Source organism: Daphnia pulicaria, chromosome 1 (assembly GCF_021234035.1).
Source record: "Daphnia pulicaria isolate SC F1-1A chromosome 1, SC_F0-13Bv2, whole genome shotgun sequence".
NCBI classification, from domain to species: Eukaryota; Metazoa; Arthropoda; class Branchiopoda; order Diplostraca; family Daphniidae; genus Daphnia; species Daphnia pulicaria.
Window position 1 is genome coordinate 3,350,578 of NC_060913.1, and position 20,315 is coordinate 3,370,892.

At 37.5% G+C, this 20,315-nt stretch overlaps 2 protein-coding genes across 2 annotated transcripts; both read right to left on the reverse strand.

Annotated features, from left to right (window-relative positions):
- Nucleotides 1-209: 209 nt before the first annotated feature.
- Nucleotides 210-1,764, reverse strand: LOC124321115 (vascular endothelial growth factor receptor 1-like). Its single transcript, XM_046784021.1, has 6 exons — nucleotides 1,591-1,764; nucleotides 1,267-1,527; nucleotides 760-1,189; nucleotides 556-700; nucleotides 418-497; nucleotides 210-328 (listed from the first exon to the last, which is right to left on the reverse strand). Exons 3-6 carry the CDS (start codon nucleotides 788-790, stop codon nucleotides 210-212), a joined length of 375 nt encoding a protein of 124 aa, XP_046639977.1. The 5' UTR covers nucleotides 791-1,189; nucleotides 1,267-1,527; nucleotides 1,591-1,764.
- A 7,500-nt stretch (nucleotides 1,765-9,264) lies between these two features.
- Nucleotides 9,265-12,905, reverse strand: LOC124327204 (vascular endothelial growth factor receptor 1-like). Its single transcript, XM_046786169.1, has 11 exons — nucleotides 11,970-12,905; nucleotides 11,348-11,886; nucleotides 11,100-11,267; nucleotides 10,864-11,022; nucleotides 10,698-10,804; nucleotides 10,365-10,625; nucleotides 10,156-10,294; nucleotides 9,863-10,092; nucleotides 9,656-9,803; nucleotides 9,492-9,583; nucleotides 9,265-9,420 (listed from the first exon to the last, which is right to left on the reverse strand). Exons 2-8 carry the CDS (start codon nucleotides 11,496-11,498, stop codon nucleotides 9,947-9,949), a joined length of 1,131 nt encoding a protein of 376 aa, XP_046642125.1. The 5' UTR covers nucleotides 11,499-11,886; nucleotides 11,970-12,905; the 3' UTR covers nucleotides 9,265-9,420; nucleotides 9,492-9,583; nucleotides 9,656-9,803; nucleotides 9,863-9,946.
- Nucleotides 12,906-20,315: the final 7,410 nt, after the last annotated feature.

The following is a 20,315-nucleotide window of genomic DNA, read 5'->3' on the forward strand; positions in this document are numbered from 1 at the left end:
TCGACTTGATTACATCTCCCTTTTTCTCGTAACCATAACCCTTCATTTGTCTCGCCATTCCAAAATCGGCCACTTTGACGATTCCTGTCGGCTAAAAGTACGTTTTGAGCGGCCAAATCATCATGCAAAACCTATTGAGCACAAAAGGGAAGTTCAAATTGTTTTTTGCATTTAACGACAAAATGCGCCACCTTTTTACTGGCCAAGAATTACATCCCACGAGAAATTTGCAATGACCAGGAGATCAAGTCGCTCGTTTTTAACATTTTATTTAAAGTTCCTTCTGAATCTTCCGTTTTGGTCGTGCTGTTAACTTCCTGTGCTGGTTCTTTTTGTAATGAAACGGCATGAGAATTCGACATGTTTTTTTGCAAAACGTTTTTAATTTAAGGAAAAAAATTTGATAAGTTAACTCACGTTGAGATTTCGAATCTTCCTCTTTTAAATTCACTGCTTCATTCATCCGGCCTTCCGTTAAATCATTCGAAACAGGTTGACTTTCAAAATTAATAGGAAAATGTATTAATAGTGCACCGTTTGATTCGTATTTATTACTTTGCAGGTGTGGTATCCATCTTGTTGCTGTCAGGTGGAATATTGACAACTCCGTTTAATTGGTCAATGAACTTGTCCCGGTTATTAATTAAGTACGACTGTAAGTTACCGAATCGGCAAAAATTGAATATGACCAGAATTGTATCTACAAATAACAAAATTTTACATGGTTGTTTTCATATTTTTCATTCCATTATATTTTACCTTTAAGATTAGTTTTGGTGCAGGCGCCCATTAAATTTACAACATTTAAGTGCGGTCCTGAATAAATTAGAATTTGAAATTCTCTTATGAGAGCGTCAAGTGCGCCGTGAGAATTCGGTAATGATTTAATTATTTAACTGCTATTATTGTCACAGTTGTGTCAGAATCTTTTATGCCAATGGCTTCTGCTTTGACAACTCAACCGAAGCAACCGGATCCGAGTTCTTGACTTTTAATTTGAATTTGTAATAACTATTTTTCTGGTTATTAGAAATTGAATAGGAACAAACCAAGTCTTAGTCTTTTCCTTGGAAATTCCCATTTTCCTATCGTAGGGCAGGAATTCCGTTTTATATTCCATTGGCATATCTGGGTCGATTCTACTTAGGTCTCCATTCAGCATGATTTCTAGTTCTATTTCCGCATTTTTCTTCAAATGGAAATAAATGAATGTTTGGAATCTATTTGTGTGCAAAATCTAACAAACTGTTAATTGAGATCACTAACTTTTTCGAGGTAAAATTTAGTGCCGATTCCGATTGCAACTATTGCGATCATAATGACATAAAAGGCTGTGATAATGGTGCTAGTTGTCGTTTCCATTGGTAGCTCTTCGGCAAAACTAGCAGTGAATCGTTTTTGCCTCGCTTCACCTCGGCTATTGTTCCACCAACATTCATAGGTTCCCATTTCGTTTTTGTTTCCTTGTAGTTGCAAAACAGATACGGTTTTTTTCTCGTACACCGTATTGGAATATCTCTTTCCATCCTAGATATTTGATTTTTTAAATTTATAAATTTTAAACAACACAGAGAAAAAGGAATGATTTACTTTGAACCATTAACAAAATTTCCAATAAACGGTTGCAGGTCAAATTCTGTGCCATTTTTTTTTCTAACGTCACAGTATTATTCAATGGTTCGTAAGTTATTTCTGTATGGAAAAAGAAATAGACCCGTCAGATTGTAATTCGAATTGTGTTGCATGAAATTATTGTTTTACCTCTAATTGTAAAATAAATCTCTTTTGCTTCTTTATCTTCTGAGCATTGAAATTTTGTGTGTGGAGTGTTGAGGTTTATGCCAAATAATTGCAATATACTAAATGATTTATTTCCCGTTGTTGTTTGAATACCTATAACGTTCGTCAACGGATGAAGATAAAATGCAGATTATATTTTGCATAAATTCCCTTGTCAAAAAGTTCTGCCAAACCTTGTGGTAGATTCGACTCGTTAATTTTTCGCATTTCTCAATTTTTTGTTTATCTGAAAAGACCAGGTGGGGGGAGTCAAGAAATAGAGGAGAGTGCAACACGTTAAAGTAACGTTGGATCCTTCAAACGGGTCGTCAGGCGCCCCTTGTCTTTTTAGTTCGATTCCGAATGGCGTCTCGTTAGTTCTAGGCATTACCCAATTTACGAGGAACATTATGATTTTTTTTGAATACCTGATACCATCATAATCCAGGATATCACGTCAGTAGTATTGAGTTTAAGCCGTTTGAAGTGCCAGCCCAGAAATTCTTTATAAATCAAAGTTTTCCACTTCAAAATTTGGCGAAATTGGGCGCCCTCTGCTGGCGAAAGTGCAAGTTTGTTGAAAAAAGTACAAATTTTGAAGTGGAAAACTTTGAGGTATAGGGAAGGGTTCTCTGAGTTGATTTGATTGTAAATTATTCTTTATATTCGTATAGAGTGAAGAATTCTGCATCTTTTGGCACAAAGAAAAAGATTTTAGCTTGATTTTTAGTATTTTTTGTAAATTTTGGAAAACGCCGTATTTAACACGGCGCATATGGGGGGAAAACGGGTGTACCTAATAAACTGAACGATACCGTAGCGCCGTGGGGGTTAATCCTACGACAACTTCATGTGTAGAAAAAATGTAGATCATCATTAGATCTAATCAGGGCCAAAAGGAAAAAAATCTAGCCCAAGCGGTTCAAGAGTTATTGCATTTTTCTAGGACACGTAGTGCCATAAGAATGCATTGAAAATAGGGGGGTGTACCTAATAGTTTGGTGGGTACTGTAAGATTATTTGAATGCAATAAATTCGATAATATTTGTTTTGTTAGGAAAAAGACGTAACAGAAGTAACAACCCAACTTGAAATATAAACGGATTGCTCAAATATTCCAAAATCAGTGTGACATTTGAAATAGCCTGTGTCTTCTGGTGTGGTGTTCGTAAAAATCATCTGTAATGTCGTGTGTGTTGAATTCTTAGAAGAGTTTTTGCTTAAGCGTTTGTCTGTGGCCTAAAATATTTGTGGAAAAACACGCATGAGTGAACAGCAGACAATGCCTTTCTTAATGAAATACATACTGTTTTATTTTCGGTTAATTGGGGAATAGACAAAAAAGGAAGAATTCGCAACGTCGTAACGATTTTCTTATCATCTTTGGTGCACATGATTGTTAGTGTTGAACCTGCTTCAATTAATTGCTCTTTCACACCCGGAAATATTGTGACAAAATCAAGACTTTTAGTTTTGGGTTGGGGATTTAGAGGTGCAGATAAGAAAATGAAAAGTCCCAACAACACAAATACCCTTCCTGCAATCACCCATCTCGTTGAAAACATTCTCGATTTTTACACATTTCCTAATAACAGAAGCACCAGTGAACTCGCCGTCATTTGCTTTGGTCTAGCCGGAGAACTAAAATTTTATTATAAATTGTTATGAAATAATAGTCTGTGATCTAACAAGTAATTGTTAAAATTTTGTGGCAGTCTCTGCTATGCACATTTACTTTTTTGTGAGTGGTACTTGCCTTATAAATATCGATAGGGTTGGTTAAAATCCCCCCCCCTATCCTTCGCTTTAAACCGGCGATTAACTATAGGATGTTTATGGTTAAACATCCTGTTAGCGATTCAACATTAGATAACCATAACTTGCGGTGATAATTAAAATAAGTCTGAATGTTCATTGTTGGATAATGTAAACGAATGGATTGGAATTGATTTCAGATTGATTGAATGACTTCTTGCGATTCAATTGAAAATTTACTTGGTCATTTTGTGTTTCTTTTTAAGCTATTTTCTGGGTTTAACATTCGTTGGAGTAGTTATTTAAATCTTAAAGTATCTAATTTTGACTATTTTTTGCTTGGTATACATAAATTTATTTTCTCTTCTTCTAATTTCTTGAATCTTTATACTGAGATTAGATCACAGATATAAACTTATAATTGTATTTATGTTCTTTTGTTGATCTTGGCAATGGTTTCGGACGTGGACCGTGGACCGTGGTTTGCTAAATAGTGGACTTTGAATGAGTGGATTCGACACAAGTTTTTCGGTCCTAAAAAGTTTTTGATAGCTAAAAGGTGGACAAAAAAAGTGGATCTAAATCAATGACCGTGTTTGTATGTACTCTTGCCTGAATTTTATTTAATGGTCAAAACACAACGATAAGAAATTGAGAAAAGATACAAAAATAATTATTCATAATAAAAAAGAATCCATAAAAAATTAAACTTATTCAAATATTAACGCATTTTTGACAGCGCCAATTCTTATTTCGCCAGAAGGGAAACAAGAACGATGAAAACAATCATTGCATAATTCACACTGTGTCAGTTTTTCTTCTTTTGTTGCATTTTTGCCCAATCTGAATCTTAGTGGCCGACGGCACAAACAGTAAACTTGAACGATCTGGGCTGGTAGTTTTTCTTTGAAAGGATAAAGTAGGTTTAAAGAAGGAAAAGATGTCAAAATTTGCTGGGTAAAATACTCTATAAGATGTTGCCTCATATTTTGTGAGTCAAAAGTAATTTTAGATGGGTCAGTGTCAAAGATAAGAGCAGTGGCGAAAGCGATTGCATAAACACCACAGTCATAATTATTTATTTGTTTTGAAGTGGTTGCCAATTGTAAAGTGAAAAATGTTTCTTGCGTCTGAATAAGGCTAGCAACTGACCCAACAACAAAACTATTTGGACTAAAAGAGAGACTATCGTAAATAACCACCTGACCAGGAGGCAAGAAAGAAAAACCAAAAGGTGCACAAACCCAGTGCCCTCCTTGTTCTCGTCCGTTGTGAAGTAGCTGTACCTATTTTTCACAAGCGGCTTTAGGGTATTTTTTAAATCCTTGGTCGATATTAAACAAGTCACCAATTCAATTTGCGAAGTAACAAAGAGGTATAGTCTATATGGTCGTCACACAACCAGTTGGTTTTCTTAATGTTCTTTATAACTGCGCTACAAATAGTTCTGTTCTCTCGAGGGTCTATAGCTTTTTAAAATCGTCTTGTTCGAGATGCGGCCAAAGATTGCCCCTCCGATTTGGCATCGATGACAACACATTCATTCTTGTCAGAAGCAGTAGTGTTCTTATCTGGTTAAGATGATATTTCAATAATGGACTCCTTACAGGAAGAGGTTGCGTTGATGCCGGAAGGAACAACCGTCGCTGGTGTGTCGATAATCGGATTTTTCGGCTTCACACTACGTTTTTTACACGCCGGGCGACGGGTTTCTCCTTTGATGCGTCATGTGAAGTTGGTTTGCTTTCCGAAAAACACAACACAGGCGTATTTGGAGACTTTTCAATTCAGTATCATCCAATTGCTATTAAAAACGATAGATGAATAAGGAATCGAAAACGTTTGGCTGGAAGTGATAATAATGAAATGATCAATTTTGTACCCTTTTTAGCAGAACTTGCGTTAAACCCAATGTTTGATTCTTCCATTGAATTATTCTCAGGCTCCTCCGTACACCCGATTTCTTCATCAAACAATTCTTGGTGAAGAAATGGTAAACATTCCTAATATAATATAAAAAAGCATAAGAATAAAATAAGAAAATACAAAAAAAACAACATACATCTTTTCGAGCTCGTTTTATTTTGACATTATCAACCTCACCACGCTTTTTTTACCACCTTTTTTGTATGGACGTTTTCTGGCTTTTTTTCTCATGGCAGTAGTATTTGGTTTTTTAGACTGAATCATTACATGCAATCGGGATGGCAATTGGAGTACATGGCTACCAACAGCTGTGTACATGTCGTAGTTGCAGCACAAGTGCAATTCAGAAGACGAGTACCATCTCTAAAAAGACGAACAGTATATTCCTCTCCGCTAGAACCAATTGCATTCCAAACATATTGAGCAGCTGACAAGTTAATTCTGTTCTCAGAAATTAGATTTCTTGCTCTTTCCCGTGCGCTTTCACTTGGAATGTAAACAAATTTCTTCGGTTCTATTGTCTCTATTCTAAATTAAAAAAAAAAATACTTTATTTAATATAGATAATTTAGATAGAATGCTTTACCTCTTTTGGAGCGTCTACTTTTAGACCATTTACACGAGCTATAATTTCTTCCAAAGATATTATGGCCGGAAGAACAACCCCTTGTTTCGGATAGATATCAATAAAATCCTCTTTCAGGATATACTCTCCAAGACCATAACGATCTCTCGCAATTTTATTTTGAAAAAAATTGTCAAGTCTCATTAGTGAAATCGCCATAAGATCAACCGGAGCTCGCTTCCATCCCCCGAATATTTTCATTGTGCAATTGAAAGATTCTGACTGGTTCGTAGTGAGCAATAAAATTCCAAACGAACGCAACACCCAAAAACCCATGTTTGGCATGTCAGGATCAATGTCCTTATTAAAATAATTACAAAAATCCTAAAGAATAAGAAACATTGTAAATGAAACGTTAACATTAATTAACTTCATAACACATTACCTTATTCCACTTTGAAATATAACGTTCAATAAGTTTTGCTCTATGCTGAGCTTCCGAGTCTTGATTCAGAAGGTCGATGAAGTCATTTTTGTATTTCTTCATTTCTGGTCGCTGACTGATTCCAAGAGTTCTAAGCTTTTCTTTGATGTTTCCAAGGGCGTGAATCGAACAAAGAAATCTTGGTACTTCAGGGTGGTTGTTTCGAATAGCGTTTACAATCGCGACTCTCTTCGTCCAAAACTACGACAAGTTTGCATCTAGTAATCTCTGGAATAAAACTAAAAAAAAGAAATCATGCACAGATTCAAGCCGCCGTTCATGAATCATAAACAACAGAGGGACAACTGCGAGTGTTTTCAAACTCTGTTTGCCTAAAAGTTAGCACAGATAGAGATAAAAGTCTCCCATATCAAACGTAGTATCATAAGAAAGGCACTGGTAAGGCAAATCTTCACGACCAAGAAGTGGAACAAACTCCTGAATAGGGTCCATGCATGAATAAGGGATTCCTTTGAAAAAAATATTATTAGAATCAGTTTTTCACGCTGACTTTCATGGTATTTTTTATCTATTGTTTAAATAATAATTCCCCCCGTAATCTCACTTCAAAGTTGAGGTTAGCTCCAGCCACTTTAAAACGGATCCCACGCCATTTTTGGTGGGCGGTCCTTGAAATGTGATGAATTTTGCTCTTTTTCCCCCCTTTTCACCCTTTTCTTGCTTCCTATCCACCCCCTTTTTTTGCCCTTAGGGCCTGAAGGCGAAAGACGAAAAGGGTAGAAATCAGCTTTGAATATTTTTAAAAGTTGGAAAAAAATAAATTTTTGTTAAACTGTTTGTATGTGTTTTAAAGCTTATTATTCCTCTATTTCAAACAATTTTTAGAATTTGTTTTATAAAATTATACTTCAAACTAGAAGTATAAAAATGAAAGGAACTTTTTTGTCAATCACGAAAAAGACACGGGGTTTGTTTCGGACACATGAAAAAATACATTTTTTTATAGTGTGTATTTTGAGATTAATTACATTCTGTTACAACCATTCGATTCAGAATTAAATTAGCCTTCTGATGGTGTACATCAGTTATTGATAATCTTTTGATTTAATCCTTAAAAAAGTCAAAAACTGTTTTTTTTTTTCGTTTTTTTGCCCTAAGGGGGGAAATAGCAAGGTCAGACTTGTCCAACATCGTCCCAAACAACCCTAATCTCGATGTCCAAAATAGCCCCGCACAAGTAGTAGCCTTTTTCTATTTCCTACATCTAAACGAAAACAGCTGCACAAAAACAATGTACAGCAAAAAAAGAAGAATGAATTCCCGTTCGAATGCTTCTTTTCGTTTTTTGTGACAATTTGGTAAAGTACTCATTTTTTAGTTTTAAGTTTTAAAACTTTCGATCAATATTTGAAATAAAAACATTTTTGCCCCTAGTGACCAAACGGCTTATTACAATTGAATAATTTTTTTACAACATGTGTCGTATGAATTCCCATGTTTTTGTTTAAAAAATATTTTTTTTTCTAAACGATGGTAGTAACATACCAAAAACTGTGTTATCCCACCTAACTCCTGTCCCACGTAGCCCCGGTATCCTCTACAGCAGAAATAGAAAAATAGAAAAAACGTTTGCTTTTCCGTCTAAACATCATTCTTTGAAAATGTATTTTAAAAAATATAAAGAATAGAGTTTTTTTTTCAAATTATTGGTTTAAATCACAAAAAAGTTATAAATAAGCATGATCTTTTACGAACATAATTATGCGAATATAAAACTGGTTTTGAGGGGTGCCAAGAAAGGGGGAATACTCCAGTGGGGTTGGGCCGAATTCCGAGATCCGCAAAAAAATTATAACAAAACAAAGACAAAATCAATTTTCATTTTCTTTACGGCAAAATCTACGCAATTGAATGAAAAATTGCTGCTTTTTTTATTTTAAAACATAAACTAATCTTTACAAAAACCAGAAATGCAAAAACTATTTTTTTTAAGTACGGAAAAAAGTTAGACGTAAATATCTTGAAACCAAAACCCCCCACAGACACAATTTTTTTGCAATTTGTCCGGCCAAACCCGTGTCCGGTTCAATCCAGCTCTCCTCTACTCTTATTGAATATTTTCATTTGCTGAGCTATTCATATTCAAATAATCAAAGCTGACAAGTGATTCCATGAATTTTTCAAAAATTTGTGTCAGTTTTAACAAGGTGGGTCTTTCTTTTGGATCTGTTTGCCAACATTTTGTTATAATTTCTCTCAAGAATTTGGGAAAAAATTCCGGATTTCTCATTCGGTGTCCGTTTATAATTTCTCTCACAAGTGCCCAACCACTCTCCATTCCTGGAAAATACAGTGGAACAACTTGAATATGTTACTAGAAGTTCATTTTTAAAACCAAATTGCAATTGATAACCTGGATATGGAACTTTACCAAGGGAAAATATTTCCCACAAAACAATCCCATAGGACCAGACATCCGATTGGCTTGAAAAAATTTTATCCGTTAGGGATTCGATGGCCATCCACTTGACTGGCAATAGCTCCTGTCATAAAATCAGTCAATTTCTACTCATTATTGTAATATTTTTTAAATTAATTTGATTACGTCTCCTTTTTTTCTGGTAATCGTATTCTTTAATTCGTCTCGCCATTCCGAAATCAGAAACTTTGAGGACTCCATGATCTGCTAAAAGGACATTGCGAGCGGCCAAATCACCGTGAAGAACCTTTTTGGGAACAACGAAGGAGTTTAAATTGTAGTTTGCATACAATAGCAAGTATCGTCACCTTTTTACTGGCCAAGAAGTCGATCCCACGGGCAATTTGTAATGACCATGAGATCAAATCGGTCGTTTTTGTCATTTGATTCAAAGTTTCGTCAGAATCTTCTCCGTATTTGTAGGTCTGTTCTGGTAATGTCATATTGTTAGTATCCAGTGCTGGCTTGGCTCTTTAAGTTTTTAATTAAACGTCGTGTCAATTCGACATGGTTTTATGCAAAACTTTTAATATATAACTAACTATTTGCGTGCCTAGAAAATTCCGAAACTTTGAGGGTTAAGTTCGTTTCTCCGTCTCGATAGTCTTTCGCTAATTTATTTGCATCTGATTGACTATAAAAATAGTTATGAGAAAAATAATTAATATTAAATCGATACGGTTTATTTCATATTTATATTTATTACTTTGCGGATGTTGCGATTTTCACCATTATGCTGTCAGGTTTAATATTGGTAATTACAGTTCATTGGTTGATGAAATTGTCCCTATTTTTAATTAAGTACGACTGTAAGTTACCGAATCGGCAGAAATCAATTATAACCAGAACTTCTTCTGCAAAGATTTAAAAAAAATGATTTTTTATGAATATTTGTAATGTAGTTCTAATTTACCTTTGAGGTTAGTTTTAGTGCAAGCGCCCAATAAATTGACAACATTTAAGTGCGGTCCTAAATAAATTAGAATTTTTAATTCTCTTATAAGAGCGTCAAATGCGCTGTGAAAATTTTTTGTGATTTAATCATTTTAACTGCTCTTGTTGTGAAAGTTGTGTCATAATTTTTTATGCCCACGGCCTCTGCTCTGACAACTCGACCAAAGCAACCGGTACAGAGTTCTTGACCTTAAATTGTATTTTTGTTTTATTATTTATTTTTTTGTTAATATATATTGAAGAGGAACAAACCGAGCCTTAGTCTTTTCCTTGAAAATTCCCATTTCTTTTTATAGGGCAGGAATTCCGTGTGGTATTCCACTGGCACTCCTGGGTCCATTCTATTTGGATCTCCATTCAGCATTTTTTCAAGTTCTTTTTCCACCTTTTTCTTCAAATCAAAATAAACATTCTGTTAATGGTTTGTGAAAGCTGAAAGAATATTGGTGAATATTAATAACTTTGTCAAGGTCAAATTTAATTCCTATTCCAATTGCAACTAATGCAATCAGAAATACACAAACGGTTGTGATAATAGTGCTAGTTGATGTTTCCATATATAGATCGTCATCAATACTAACGGTAAACAGTTTTTTTCTCGCTTCACCTCGGCTGTTGTTCCATCGATATTCGTAAGTTCCCTCTTCGTTAGAATTTCCTTGTAGTTGGAAAACGGATGCGGTATTATTCTCGTAGACTATGTCATAATATCCCTTGCCATCCTAAATTTTTCATCCGATGTTACCATTTCAATTGATAAATTTAAGGTAGCACAGAGGTATGGTTTGATTTACTTTGAGCCATTGTATGACAACATTTTTTGATAATCGGTTACAAGTCAAGTTGTGTGCAATTCTTTTTTCTAACTTCACAGTATTATTCAATGGTTCATAAGTGATTTCTGCATCGAAAAGGAATAAGTCTGTTAGATTGTCACTTCGATAGAAATTAATGTTATACCTTTTATTGTAATTGAAATCTCTTTTGATTCGTTATCTCTGTTGCATTGTAAGTATGTGTATGGAGAAGTTAGATTTAAGTCAAACAGTTGCAACCTACTTTCGTAATAATATATATGTTTGTTAATTGTTGATATATTTTCCGTTTTTAATTGAATGCCTATCATAAGTCAGTGAATAAAGGTAATATTCAGATAAAATATTGTACTTATTTCTATTGAAACAGTTCCGCCAAACCTTGAGGTAGATAAGACTCGTTAAATTTTCGCATTTCTCCGTTTGTGTTTATCTGATAGGACCAGGTGGGGAGAGGCAAAGAAGGTATGTAGGTAGTTCTATAAATTAAAGTAACATTGGATCCTTTAAACGGGTCGTCAGGTACTTTCAGACTTTCCAATTGGATTCCTATATGCTCAATGTGTCTTTAGTTTTTGATAATTTATAAGATCACTTTGAAAATTGTATTGCTTATTTTTGAATAATACCTATAATAAATAGATAAAATGATTCTGCGTCTGTAGCATGGATTTTACGGTGTGGGAAGTACCAGTCCAACAATTCTTTGTGTTTCTCATCATGAGATATATTGACGTGTTTTCCGTTGACGGAATCCATATCCACTGAGCCAACACACATATATTCTGACTCATCATCGAAAAGCGGTTTTTTCAGCGTCTGTCCCGTTTTAGAGTTGAATGACCATCTCGAATTATTTGATTGGTCTAACGAATCCCATATCTTATTTTAAATAAATATGAAATACTTCTGGCCATACTTACATTATCGTCCGAAAAAGCATCTTCTTCTATACCTTTTAACCCAATTACCTTGTCAACGTTATAGAAGAATTCGTCATCTGAAATTATTTCTGTTGTCTGATGGAGATGGAACAGTGAGATGGTGACGTTGGGATGAGTTGTTTTACATGGGATGTTGATAGGTACCTCCGGTTCAGCAGAAAAAGTAGGAAAAGGAAACCAGGGTTTGAAATTAAATCTATCAATAAAAACGAGTTTTTCGTGACCTGAGTACAAAAAAAGATGTCGTACTAGTGAGTTGCAATAAGTTATATAATAATTTGTTAATTAAGTGAAAGAAAATAATTACCAAACTGGAAATGTAAACGTATTGTTCCAATAAGCCAAAGTGAGTATGGCATTTGAAATAGCCCGTGTCTTCTGGCGTAGTGTTCATTAAATTGATTTTCAATGTCGTATGTGTTTGATTGTTATAAGAAATTTTCTTCAGGCGTTTGACAGTGGCCGAAAGGTGTGGTGGAAAAACACGTTTGAATTAACAGCCGACTTTGCTTATCTAAATGACATTCCAAACTGTTTTATTTTCTGCGATTTGTGGAAGCGACCAAAAAGGAAAAATGTTTAAAGATGTTATTATCTTCCTATCTATGATGCACTTAATTATAAGGGTTGAACCAGCTTCAATCACTTGCTCTTCCACATCTGGAAACATTTTGACAGCATCAAGGCTTTCACTTTGGAGTTTGGCAATTTGAGGTGCTGATAAGATGATGAAAAGTCCCAGCAACACAATGGCCGGTCCATTTGAAAACATTTCCGATCCGATGGACACATTAAAAAAAACGTGAAAATTTGACATCATTGTCAATCTCGTCAAATTGATGTAGCTGTATAGTTTAGCATTTTTTATTAATATTTTTTTTAATTAAAAAAAACAAATTAGGTTCCTCTTTTCAAATTTTAACGATTAATCAGCAAGTGAAACAGCTAACGCTGTTTCGACTTACTCGCCCTGCACTGCGTCACACACTGAATTTTCTTTGAAATATCCTTCTACAGAATACCAAGACTTTTGAGCCATATAAGAATACCAAATTGAAACGCTAGAATGATCCTAGTGGCTGAGAATAAATTTTCAATCGCGTTATCCTGAGTAAGTCTTGTGCCTCTAAGTTGAAAAATTGCTTGTGGTTAATGGGATATCAATCCAACATGTGGTTTCAAAGTTTAAGAGACACTCTGCTGTACACGATTTTTGTTTTGTCTATTTCAAGGCCAACTGAAATCTGTCTACTGCTTTCCGTCAAAGGAGAACCTGAATAAAGACGGTTACATTTCAAAGGATGTGGTTAAACATCCTATATAGATTGAACACTAGTAACGTTAGCTTGTCCAAGGCCGGTACTTTCGGTGAGTCTAGTGTAAAGTTGGAACGTTATGCAAATTCCTTTGCTCGTGAATTATTCCTTGCCCGTGAATACCTATGTTTGAGCTTTTGGTGGCATTTTGGTCAAGTTGTGAAGCGAGGTCAGTCGTTGCCCCGGGTGCGTTGTGCAACATTCAGGCCCAGTCATTCAGGCCCACGTCTTCCAGGCCCACCTTGTTTTACATGACGTTCACGCCCAATTTTAGCGACATTCAGTGCCAATTGGTTTATAATTAATAAAATTACGGTTAATTTCAATTTGGGATGTTTAATAAATGACTGTTAGTAAATTACGAGATTTTAGAGTTTAAAAAAAGGTTTCATCATTCATCTGATGTATACGAAGAATAAATACCAACATAAGAAGTGCTTGAAATGTAAACGGTGGCGTAGTGGTTATATTATAGATCCCACATCCTGAAGTCTAGATTTAGAATACTGATAGAGCTAAATTTAGATTATTCTCTTATGCTGCTAATGGTCGATTGACGAAGAAATGGACCGGTCGAAATGGGCCTGACCTATTTTTTAAAGCGGTCCTATTTCTCCCTTTTTTCGTTTTAAGTTCCATAAGAAACTCTAAAATAAATTCAAAAAATTTCTAACCTTTTCGCCATGAGTGCTTCCGCTCCTAAATTTTCCGTCTGGCCTCCGATGTTGTCAGGTATGGCCAATTATGGCAAAATTTCTTTCAGAAAATAGCCCCAAGATTACCCAAAATGAAATAGGACAAAAATGTATAATACATTCATCGCAGACTTCCTGTATTCAAAGGAATTATTATCTTTGGAACTGTTTTATCAAATAAAACAACCAAGAAATTAAGCGAAACAATTAAATTCGATTAGAGAATCGACATCAGCGCAAGAGATTGGTTGAAGTTTTCTATTCAGAGTCACTCGAACTTTCAACAGCAATATTGGCTTTCACGTTTTAGGAAAGTTTCAACAGAGCATCGGGAATTGATACAGAACTAGCCTTTGCACGATTATTTTTCAGCCATGTTTTGCCTTTCATTACGGCATCGACCGATTTGTCGTGTAGGTCATTTTTCTTTTGAGGTTTGGTGTCTCTCTGTTTCTTGGAGGCTACGTTACTAAACGGCAAAGTGAGGAAAAGAGAAACACACTTTTAGATTGGGAAATCGGGGTTCTCCTGAAGGAGACTTTGCAGCGAACACTCTGTTCCAGTACAACTCGGTGTCCATATTTTAGTATTTATAATCCGCCAAAATATTGAAATAATCATTACCGACAAATTTACTTGTGATCTCAACTCGCTCTCAGCATGATCTTCGTCTACATGATCCCGTAACACAGGGCTTTGTATAAAAATAGACGAGAGAGATTGTGGAGATAACTGGCGAGCATTCTTCGGCTTTATAACTGGGAGGAGTTTATAGACATTGTCATCAAAATTAAAACGATTTTTTTAACTCGGCTACGTCCTTTACGTAAAAGTTGCGCACAAAGATGAAAAAATAATCGATTGGGTGGAAAGTCCTTTCAAATTCTTCGTTAAAAGCAGACTGGAAATCGAATCGTATTTTTACGAATGGGATCACTTGGTCAAGAACTTTCAACGTCAAGTATTTTAACCTAACGTTCATAGGAAACACCACCTCAAAACACGTCTATTTTGAATTTTTGCGGCTTATTTTAGTCTGCTTGCCTTTCAGTTTGTTTGCTACATATCGCAACGTTGCCAAACGGAGGTGTTTATCTTGGCCAAAGGCTACGACTGCGGCTCTTTCACCAGCCGTTAATTTTTCGAACCCTTCTCACGAAACATTGTTACTGATTAATTGACTTTTCATCCCCCCATCCGCTTTTATATCTGATGAACAATGCAAGTATTGGAAGCGAATAGTAAAACGCGTGTTTGGTCGCCATAGCAACGACCCTTCCTCTTTTACTCCCGATAAATTGAGCGAAAAAGCCAGGCAAACTGAAAAATAGTTTTGGATGGCTTGCGGCAACGTGACCCAACCTCTCCTTTATCAAGGCTATGTGCTTGAGAGTTAAATGCCTTAAAGGCTGTCTCGTTGTCATGTAAATTAAGCCTTTGTCCGTTTCTAGAATATTACCCCCTACCCTAATTGTCTGGTTACATCCCGAAGCCGCGAACCGATAGGCGGCATTTTTTTTTAAATAGTAGTCGAATTTTTATGGAAGATACTGTACCCCTTATGTATACCCGGGTGTACAAGCTTGAACCCACTTTCATTTAACACCAAGTATGTACACCCTTTGTACACGGAAAAAGGACGAGAGAGTAGTTTTCGCGGGGCATCCGAAGAAATGATGGCCCACAAAACCAGTGGTATTTCGGATTTAAAGATGACGCTGGGATTCCGCGTGAAGCGTCGTCTGCTGGATTGAGTTCACCCGGGAAATGTCGCCACTTTCTCACCACTGACTAGTCGACAATTTCGGTTTCTCGGTGAGCTACAAAAGCGTGATAGCTACAGGAAGTTGAATGAATCCACTGAAGGACGGTTTGCGAGTCGGTCCAATATGTTTTTGGAACGTCCATCAGATTAATTTCTTGTCGGACTGTGCTGACGAGTCAAGCGGCTAAAACAGTTCCTTGGAATTCGAGTCGCGGGATTGATAACCGTTTTAACGGTGCCACTCTTGCCTTCCCAATCACTTAGGCGACACTGACATCTTCGTTCGAATATGAATCGGAGATACACACACGCACCAAAGCCATTTTCGCTGGCATCACTAAACGCATGGAGTTCCAGCTGAACGGGTTCGGTTACACGGTGCATGCAACGCGTAATACGGAATTTTTCGAGAAGTTTTAACTCGGCAGTCCAATTTGACCAAATTTTTCGGAATTATCGGTCCAGCACGTCGTCCCATCCGGACCGTCTTGCATTAAGATTCAGGCTGGCAAAATGGCGGGGGCAATGAGAACAAGGTGGACCTTCGATAAACCTTGCAGCACTTCACGCGTAGTCGATGCTTGTTTCAATTCGACTGTGTACATGAACTGATCGGTCTTCCAATCCAGCAGGATGCCGAGCGTTCTTTTGACCGGGAGCAATTCAGAATTGAAGTCGAGATGAGGATGGGAAAACTTGGACAGAGCGACTGTTGAGAGAACACCATGGGATGACGACATCCACTGTTCAATATTAAATCCGCCAGTTAGACAGAGAGCCTTGAAGTCCTTGGTGTTGCGAATGGCCTCTTCTTCGGTTTCGGTGGAATAAAGTAGATTGTCGACACACGTGTTCGACAGGACGAAATCGGCAACTTTCGGATAAAAATTTTGATTATCTTCGGCAGTTTTTCTCAAAGCAAAGATACAAGTCGTCAGTGATGGCACCGAAAATATGCCGTGTCATTTGAACTCTTTGATCAGTTCGTTGATCCCAGGCGCTTGATACAGGAAACGAATAGTGGATTGGTCGCTTGCTGGAACGTACACCTGATGATACATTTTTTCAATATCTCCGGCAATCGGTACCGGGAATTTACGGAAGCGAAAGAGAACTGCTACTTGGCTGGTTAATAAATCCGAGCCTTGGTGAAGCATGTCGTTAAGGCTGATTCCATTATGTTGAACCGAGGAGTTGAATACGACGCGGACCTTGTCCGGATTATTCACGGACGTGACACCATGATGTGGCAAATAAAACACACGACCGGGTCTATCTTTGTCGGACGAAACGACAGGAATAACGTGACTGAGCGAAAGGTATATTCTTTAATTACCTTGTTATATTTTTCGCCATAAGTTGGGTTTATGGCGCGTTCTGGGTTTATGTTTCGCCATAATATCTCGTTTAAAGCGCTTGGAAAGATGTTGCAACTGCTGCAATTCCGAAAATGGCACTGCGTTTTCTTCCTTCCACATTCATGTGACTTCTTGTCATTCTCCTGTGTGGCGAATGGATTTTTTCAAGGATCCCCATCGGTTTTCGGGGGAGAGCATCGGTTTACTTCTGATTTCTGAACACCTAAGGCTTCAGTTTTCCACAGCCTCGCAATGTCTTCTCTCAATTCTAAGTCGGATGGCTGAAAATGGATCTGATAAATACAGGGTCTTCTCTCCGAAGCCTCGAACACTCGTGACGGCACTGAACCGGCTACACACCAGCCGAATGGCGTTAAGATGGCATCTGGGTCGGTGTCTCCGGAGTGGCAGCTTTCTTCTAAAATGCGATGCGCTCCACGAATGTCTCAACCGATAATAACGGTGACGAAGACCGAGTCGAAGGATGGTAAATCTAAATCAGCCAGATTATTCCATTCCTTCTTGACGCTGAGCCAATGAATTTCTTCTTTGCGAAATGAAGTTGCGGGACGGTCAGCGCATTCATGTTTTGAATCGTGATTGGTCGTCCCTCGGAGAAATTTCGAAGTTGACGGTGCGCGTCGGAATATATTGATCCTTGCCATGGAAGGCGGATCGTTTGGCCCTGCCCGGTTAATCAAATTTTTTTGCCAGGGCCCAACAATCCAAACCTGTCGAGATCTTTCCTGCCGTTCCAGATTGTGATGGGCACGACAGCCAACAGCACGCAACATGATCTGTCCTTCTTGCGGATGGTGCTGGTGTAACAATGGGTCGATCCGTCAGACCCACCGGTTTCACTGTCGTTTTGCTTTGTCGACACTATTGCTAGACTTTCGGTCGGCTTATTGACGGACGGCTTCGGAAATAGTTGAGGCGCGCCATGCAGGAAACTATGATGGTTGTGTTGACACTCGTCGACACCACCCTTTTTGTTGCTGCTACAGTCGCGACCTAAATGTCCTTTTGCAAGGCACAGAAGGCAACAACCATTTCGTTTGACAAGGTTGATTCTTTCTTATTCTCTTTTAAGCTCTTGAATTGCACGGAGTTTTGGACTTTCGGTTTCGGATTCGAGGCGGTCGAAATCGACAGAATTGTTGGTGAGACGGGCGAATTCAATTTGATGTGATTTTGTCGGCCCGGTTAACGGTCTTGTCTTCCAGCTTTTACTTCTGTTGGTTGAGAATTTGAGGCTTTTGAATGCTTTACGACCATTTCGGCTTTCACACTAGAGTGTAGCCATGGTTCGAAATCCTGCAAAGACAAGAATTGCGGGTGTGACTTAACTTTATTCTTCTCCCACTTGCTTTGAATGTCAGCGAGAAGCTTGTGGAGAATTATTTCTAGTAGACCGCCGGAATTCAGCCCATTCATAGCCACCATTTTTCAGCGACGACACGGCGCTACGCAGGGATGTGTAAAATCCCAAGAGGGCTCGATAGTCGTTGAAATGCGGAACTTTCAAAAGATAAAGAATTATTCTAATGTACGTTCTTGAAATGAGATGAGGATTGCCATACGTACACTCGAACTCTTCAAGCACTGCTTTATATAAAGCAGATTCGTTTAGATAATCCCCCAGACTCTGCTTAATGTTTGGTTTCAAAGAACTTCAGAGAAGCGCCATTTTTTGAGTTCTTGATATCGATTGATCGTCGTTCACTAGATCTCTAAAATTGGCGATGAAAGTCGGTCACTTTCTCGGATCGCCATCGAACGGGTCAGAAATATCCAATCGTGGCATTCGGGATACGAATTTTCGGTTCGGATTGTAGCAGTCAGCCGGCCCCTTTTTTCGTGTGGTTGAACGACCATTTGGACGAGTCGACTATCGGACTGTTCGGACTTTCGATTTTTTCTGTTGGTTTTTTATTCACTGCTCCATATGAAGGTGGAGCAGTGGCACTGAAGAATGACATGCCTTGGCTTTGCGCTCCAAATGAAGGCGCGGCAGGACGGAAGAATGACGGACCTTGGTTTGCTTCGCCGTCGTCGAGATTAAAGATATCAAAGCAGCTGCTATAAAACTGACCCGGATTGGAGTTTGAATTGACAACTGCCGGTTTGTCTTGAAGAAGACTTGGGATTGGTCGTCGTGTCAACCCGTACGATGACCAATATTCTTTGTTGACATCGCCATCGGTTTCCTTGGGTCCTTCCACTGTAACTGTGCTGTCGCCGCTGAAGTCTACACGTTTTTTTTATTGCTCCGCGTAAGGGGGTCATTAGCTTTTTCTGAAAGTTTAGCTTCTATTTGCTGCCGCGACAGCTTTCTCTGAAAAAAATGGGGTTTGCTAAGTTGCAAACATTTTGTGGTTTGGAGATTTTTCCAAACATAAGTTTAGGTATAGGAAACAAAATTTTTAGGTATAGATAAACATTTGTAAGGTTTAGCTATACGCAAAATTTTCGTTTAGAGTTATGCACAATGGATCTGGCAGCACCGAAAAAAATGTGCATTTTCTTTCCCTTTCTTTTACTTACGTCGGTAAAAACAAAGAAAATGAAATCTACCCCTCTTTTAGTCACCTCAACCTCCCATCATACATGAAGCGCCTTTAATCCTTTTTTTCTTTAACCTCCCACCCACATTTATCTTACTAGGGGATGGAACGACTACTCCCATCCCACTTCTGTATAGGCCAGTATTGACCTACTTTGAATTACCGGGCGAAGTGATTCCAAGTTAAAATTCACCAGGTCTAACATTTACGATTCCGTGTTAAGGAAAATCAATTATCTCAACACCTATGTTACGGCAATCGGGTTGCTATAAATGAATCAATAGCTATGTCCCTATAAATCATGATAGAAAAGTACTGTGAATGATCTCGCTCTGGTTTACGAAAAATTTACAAGTCCCTATTTGGTCATTCCCGAGGATAAAAAATTAGCTGTGTTTCTTTTTTGTTAGTATTATTATATTGCTTAGTCGGTAGCGCATTCATCTATGAATATGATATGAAGTGGTTGGGGTCGATTCCCAGTTAGTCCAATGACAATTAGTATCGTAAGCGAGAACTTCATTTTGAAAAAAGAAATAAGAAATTCAAAAATAGAAATCGAATGATGAGGGGAATGAGGGTTGGGAGGGATGTTCACCTTCAATCAGTGCTAAGACCTTTTCTTCCCATTACCCTATACCTTGAGCCACTTCGGGTGGTTTATGACAAAGCATTTTGTTTCGTCATATTCTCCAAACATTTCATGTTTCAGCTGCGATAGGTAAACATAACTGTTTGGCTATACCCTACTAAAACACCGCATACTAATAACGTTATATGATGGTCAAAAACGAATGTGTACAACCACATTGATTTTTTGAACGTTGTATTTATCTAATTTGTGTTCGAAGAAATTCATCTTAAATTTTAGATTCGCTTAACGTTCATAGCATGTACGAATACAACAATCAATATCAGCACCTAAAATGAACATAAATTTTAGGAACGGATT

Bases quoted from the DNA above. Each gene is read 5' to 3' on its own strand.
- LOC124327204 (XM_046786169.1), bottom strand. From the start codon at position 11,498: ATGTGTGTTGGCTCAGTGGATATGGATTCCGTCAACGGAAAACACGTC. The intron at 10,626-10,697 runs GTAAATCAAACC...TGAAAAATTTAG, and splicing joins TTGTCATACAATGGCTCAAA to GATGGCAAGGGATATTATGA. The intron at 10,093-10,155 runs GTTTGTTCCTCT...ATACAATTTAAG, and splicing joins AAGGAAAAGACTAAGGCTCG to GTCAAGAACTCTGTACCGGT.
- LOC124321115 (XM_046784021.1), bottom strand. From the start codon at position 790: ATGGGCGCCTGCACCAAAACTAATCTTAAAG. The intron at 701-759 runs GTAAAATATAAT...TGTTATTTGTAG, and splicing joins CACCAAAACTAATCTTAAAG to ATACAATTCTGGTCATATTC. The intron at 329-417 runs GTGAGTTAACTT...CATTACAAAAAG, and splicing joins GGAAGATTCGAAATCTCAAC to AACCAGCACAGGAAGTTAAC.